The sequence below is a fragment of the Ictidomys tridecemlineatus genome, chromosome 4 (assembly GCF_052094955.1).
Source record: "Ictidomys tridecemlineatus isolate mIctTri1 chromosome 4, mIctTri1.hap1, whole genome shotgun sequence".
NCBI classification, from domain to species: domain Eukaryota; kingdom Metazoa; phylum Chordata; class Mammalia; order Rodentia; family Sciuridae; genus Ictidomys; species Ictidomys tridecemlineatus.
Window position 1 is genome coordinate 9,790,633 of NC_135480.1, and position 6,000 is coordinate 9,796,632.

Genomic DNA, 6,000 nt, shown 5'->3' on the forward strand with positions numbered 1-6,000 from the left:
CCACCATCATATGCATACACTAGAATGGGATCCTAAATAGAATAAGATATATCCCATGCTAGCATAATTACATCAAAATGGATTCTGCAGTCACATATAACTAAAAAGAGCCAATAAATTTTTCAAAAAGAAAATCTATATGATTCAGACTTCACACCCTTTGTAGTTTTTAACTGAGCTAACCTGCCAAACTTGTTAGGTTAGTCTGTATGCTGAATTCAGCTAGCTCCTTGCCTGGCCACCTTGTTAGAGGGTGGGGGAGGCATGTGACAGTTTTCACTCTCCAAATGGTTTTGTTGTTGTATCTGCAGGTGGGAATGTAGGTCTGCAAGGTCTCCTGACCAGCTCCTCCACTTGCTTTGTCTATAGACTGACCTGAATTAAATTCCATCCCTCTTTCCAAGAGTTATTGAACATGTGCTAGAAAAAGGTGTGTAGAAACATCACTCTATCATCCAGCCTCTCCTAGGATTGAAGACATGGGACTTTATGTCTCATCTTAATCTATTCCAGTCCCTCCCATCAGTCACACTTTTTCACTCAGAGATGATACTGTCAATTTCAAAGGGAAGTCCTCTTCGTTCTTCTCCACTCTGCAGATTGATTGACTAGTCACTCTGAGTTTAACCCCACACTGTATTCTCATAGAAGAGTATTCTCTCTTTTTTGCCCAAATCGGCTCTCAATATGGATACTCACAGATATTCAAAATGCATGTGTACCAAGTGAAAGACAAAAATGAAGAAAAAAGGGGGAGAAAGAAGACAAATAAAACAGGAAATGCTATCTTAAAAACAAGGATAAAATTCAGGTATTCCCAACCGGGGGGTCAGGAAGGGTAATTAACAAGTTCCTTTAAGCTGTCAGGGCTTCCCTGATCCTAACACCTCTGCTGGAAGGCTCCAAGACCTTTTCGGGGAGTGGTGGTTCACTCTCCAGGAAGACACATCTAGAATATTCTCCTGAGTAAACACAGCTCAGCTTTCCTGAATTTATTATCTGTTCTGATTGTAGATATATTGGTCAGTGTCTGTTTTTCTTGAGCTAGGTGGTAGAAAGACTTTTGGCTTCTTGAGAAATGCTTCCCTTCTTGCCACTGAGTGATTGCATTCCTGACTCTTCCACTGCCTTTATTATTCCTCTTTCTGTCCTGAAAACGACTCATTTTTGTTTTCTCCTGGTTATTAGTTCACTAAGTTGCTCCCTGCTCTTTCCCCTCCTTCATCTACCTCAGTTTGTCACTGCAAACTCTTGAGGACCTGCTCTGACACTCTGGATCCTTCTGAGTTACCAATCTCCAAAGGAAAATATGTTTGCAATAATTCTTTCTACACATTACAAAATGAGGCTTACGTCAAGGATGAGCTGAAAGTCCCAGAACTTCAGGTATGGATTCATTGATATTTTGTTTTCATGGTTCTTGTTTTAGTAAACATAATTAGAGTAAGCATAGTTGACTTGAATTCCAAATAGTGTATCATATTTTAAAAACTGAATCCCATGCCTACAACATTATTTGTTATTTATCTATGATATGAATATAACAGGATATCTTGTATTTTACCTATTAGTAAATACAGTATATAACAGTTAAAGAGAAATTCACATAAACAATGAATAATTTTCAGTATATCACTTACAAAGCTTGGGATAATATTTTACAAAATAGTTACTAGTTATCATGAATTGAAAGATTTTCAATGTCCTCAATTTCATCTGACCATCCTACTCGCCCTGCTTCTCAAATTGTACCAAAACACTTGTTCTGAGAGCACATCCTCATATAGAACCAAGAAGAAATAAATTTTTATGTTCCAATGCCATGAATATTACCATACCATAGTTTTAGAAGAGAAAGACAAAAGGGAGCTCATACCTTGAGGAAATAAATAAGAAGAACATTGGTATGGACACAACCAGCTGAAGAGTATGCCAGTTTCGAATAGCAAAAGCCAGGCTTCCCAGTAGGATATTCCCGAAACTAGCAGCACAGACTGCCATTGTTGTTCCCATAGCTTGGTATTTGGGACTTGTCCATTCTACAACTGAAAGAAAACATCACTGAATAATTACTTCAAGCAAAGGTAGAATATCAAGGTAAAAGTCAAATCTCAGTAAAAGTCCAAGAGTCAGTGCTGACTTACTGAGAAGAATAACATTTGCCACGATGGTCGTGGTGGATATGCCAGCCAGGAAGCGTAGAGGACAGTAAACTACAAAGGTTGGAGCAAAGGCAGCACAGGTGTCAGCAAGGGCCAGCTGGAGAAGACACCATGTCAGAAGTAACCTCCTCCCAAACCTATGGAGAAGGGAAAGATGAGATTGTGGGAACAATAACAACTGTGGTAAAAATTAGCACAAAGAAAACACTTCACACCTATAAAATATTCATAAAGGACCAGCAGCTGATATTCTCAAATCAACTCTCCTTCTTTTAAAATAGATAGTTTGTCCTCAAAACTACTTCTTCAATTGTTACCAGTAGTTCAACACCAATTCAAGCTATACAAGACATACTTCAGTGTTAGGAATATTAATACCTCATAAATATTTCTTGCACTGAGGCATACACTTATGATAGTGGAGAGTCAACGTTGTGTATAAAATATTAAAATCAGCGCTTGAGACTCTAGAACTGCACAGGTTGTGGCTAACATGATGTAATAGGAACAGCTATGAAGCAGTACATCAACGTTGCTAATGGGTTACGTAAGAGTCCCTATCTGCTAAGTTTGGATTTGTTGACTTGGGAAACAAAATATATTTGTAAAAATATAACATGTATTTATCACAGCAAAAGAACATATAAAGTTGACCTTTTCTTAGGTTTGGGAGGGCGAGCATTGGGTGGTAATCTGGTTGCCCATTTCCCAAAGGTGGCTCAGGAACACTGTTGTGGATCTCCACTGTGGAGCACTATGTAGCAATTAGAAATGTGAACTAAAAGTACAAATAGGAATATGTATGTATCCCAAAAACAGAGTATTAAGTACACAATGGAGAGAAGGGCACAACACATTTAAATTACATGTAAATTAAGTGCATAAACCCAACTGTCTCATTTTGTAAAATATGAATTTACGGATGTATAAGTAACATACTATAATGACCCTTATTGAGAAGAAAAGGTTGGGATGCTTCCATGTATTCTGAAGAAAAATCACCCAATATTCCATTGAAGATCCATTTTATGTGAAAAAGCACTTTTCCTTGCTTCATTGGAACTTCACTCTTTTTACTCTTAAACATTTTTAGGATAATGTAGCATAGTGGAGTCCTTTGAGTTTACCTACTGAGATTTTATTTTCATGATGCCCTGGCATGACACTGACAATGTCTTTTTCCTGTGTAGATATTTAAGCAGGCTGAATCTGATGTGGTGACACGTCTTCCTGGATCTGATATGGTGACATATCCACCTCTGTGTCCTCATTGTTAACTGTTTGCGATCTTTCAGACCCATATTGTGGTATCTTCTCTTCAAAGCCTCTGGTAAAACACCTCCAAATCTCATGCTGATTTTCTACACCCAGGACTCAAGTCATTTATAAACAGTATTCATCACACTGAATGATATTTTGCATTTGTGTTTTTAGATCCCTGGGAACAAAGGTACACCCAGGACAGTGTAATTTGTAATAATTTTTCATATGCATAAATGATTCATAAGCTGATGATGGTACCCAGGGGTAGAGAAATCTGTGAACCAGAGACACTCACCTGTCTGACAAATAGCCACATACAATGTTTCCAATCAACATTCCAGCCATGAAAAAGAATTTAGATACTGAATTCAGTGACTGAGATTCACATACCAGATCCCACTGGAAGACAAAGAAACCAGCATAACAAAACACCTTCACATGACCTATGGTTTTCTTTATGTCAGGCCCCTGTCTTCTTTTTGTAGCTTCTGTTTTCAAAAACACTTCAATTATATCATCCTGTTCTCTGTGTAAAATCTAGGAAGACTGCCTTATACCTATGGGTTCCATTAATGATCACTTTAACCCATACTGAGAAGTTCTCAAATCTGGCCACAGACCACCATCACTCAAAGACCTTGAAGAATTTACTGAATCTTGAATACCACTGCACACTTTCCCACATGATTACTCTAGAAGTTCATTCTGTGTACTCAGGTTTTGATCAACCAACCATACATATCTAACTGGCAATCAAGGCAGGGTGTTACTGACTTAGCATCACATTTTTAACAAGACACATAATTTACATGCTTAAACTGTGATATTCACAAAAATCAAAGTGCCATGACAGTAGGCTCCTATTTATTTTTTATCATTACACTAAGTATGTTCCCTGAATTGTTTTTAAAAAATCAGTAGTTTCTGAAAAAAAGAAAAGAAGAACCAACACCCACACAGCAATTAAAGGCTGAAAGCATGTTCATTATTTTCAGTTTCCACACATCCAAGTCAAATACTTATGAGTGGAAAATCAAGCCTTTTACCTCAGTCACGGTGGTGGAGAGGAACAAGCTCCGGTCATATACCCAGCCATCCTTGCAGGGCTCCGTGTCCACCTCACTCATGTTTGAGAAGGTTCCATTCATATGAAGGAGCTGCCATTGTGGGCGGATGAAGCGATGACATTTGTCTGGCCTCAGGCTTGAGTCTAGTGGGATGGAGACCCTCAGGAGGGCTTCTTGGCTGAGGGTCCCAGTGTCATTGTCAGAGACAGTGGCATTATCGAGTATATGGACCCAGCAGCGATGACCAAGGATGACTGCAGTGAAATTCTCCAATAAAACATGAGTCTGTGCCAGGGCATTGTAGGTAAGAAGAAAAGCCATCTGAATTATCTGGAACCTTCCCAGACCACCAACTTGATCCAGGAGGTCCTGAAAGGCCATGGTGGCTGAATGACCCTCACCAAATGAAGGCAAAGTGGTTGTATCTAGATGAGTTCAAAGTACAATGTTTTCTATCCTCTCTCACTGTGACACAGCACAGGCTGTTGACCCTGACCTCACTTTCTTCTTTTTTTTTTTAAAGAGAGAGTGAGGGTTGGGGATGTGGCTCAAGCGGTAGCGCGCTCGCCTGGCATGCGTGCGGCCCGGGTTCGATCCTCAGCACCACATACCAACAAAGATGTTGTGTCCGCCGAGAACTAGAAAATAAATATTAAAAAAATTCTCTGAGAGAGAGAGAGAATTTTAATGTTTATTTTTTAGTATTTGGCGGACACAACATCTTTGTTGGTATGTGGTGCTGAGGATCTAACCCGGGCTGCACGCATGCCAGGCGAGCGCGCTACCGCTTGAGCCACATCCCCAACCCTCACCTTCTTATTAATGGCCCCCTCTTCACCTCTGTGGCAATTCCACGAAGCTAATATCCCCTAGTCATCCTCAGATTATTTGGGTGGCTATTTTCTTTCAATCACTGAGAGAGAGATTTTGCTGAAGTGCCTCCTGCAATGAAATATGTTAATGATCTACTTTGTGAAAATTCTTGTCATGGGCAATGAACTACAGTTAATATTGGACATTGATTTACAAATACTCTGAAAACAAACCAAAGTAACTCTGCTACATGCTTATGATTTTGGTTTTTGTTTTTTGGGGTTTTTTTGTTTTTGTTTTTGTTTTTTAGAGAACATGTAGTTTGCAATACTCATTGAAGTGTTTGATTTTTCTAGGAGAGATGGAAAGAGAAGATTTTTGGTTTGATTAGTACTAAATCTTGATTGACAGAGGTTGTAAAAAAATCACCCAAATTAAATTAATGCAGTGAAGTGTTATGGTTTGGATGCAAGATACCCCAGAAAAGTTTATATGTTAGACAATGAAGGAAGGTTCAAAGGGACTGTGATGAGTTTACGAGTGCCCTAACCTCACCACTGGGTTCAGTCATTTGATGGATTAATAGTGAGTGGCTACTGGGTGGTAACTTAGGCAGATAGGGCTTGGCTGAAAGAAGTGGATCACTGGGGGCATTCATTTTAAAACAGAAGTTTTGAGAGCTGACATTCCTATAG

At 39.1% G+C, this 6,000-nt stretch overlaps 1 protein-coding gene across 13 annotated transcripts in view; it reads right to left on the reverse strand.

Annotated features, from left to right (window-relative positions):
• The window catches only part of LOC144376993 (organic anion transporter 7-like), a 43,839-nt gene extending 38,798 nt beyond the window's left edge, over positions 1-5,041 (reverse strand). For 6 of the 13 annotated variants that reach the window (XM_078045820.1, XM_078045815.1, XM_078045811.1 and 3 more), the window contains exons 1-4: positions 4,472-5,041; positions 3,721-3,824; positions 2,145-2,299; positions 1,877-2,045 (exon numbers count right to left, since the gene is read on the reverse strand). In XM_078045820.1, the coding sequence (XP_077901946.1) occupies positions 1,877-2,045; positions 2,145-2,299; positions 3,721-3,824; positions 4,472-4,873 (830 nt within the window). In that variant the 5' untranslated portion in view covers positions 4,874-5,041. The remainder of the gene's footprint in view (positions 1-1,876; positions 2,046-2,144; positions 2,300-3,720; positions 3,825-4,471) is intronic. The other 7 variants (XM_078045816.1, XM_078045814.1, XM_078045812.1 and 4 more) reach the window with 3 other exon arrangements.
• Positions 5,042-6,000: the final 959 nt, after the last annotated feature.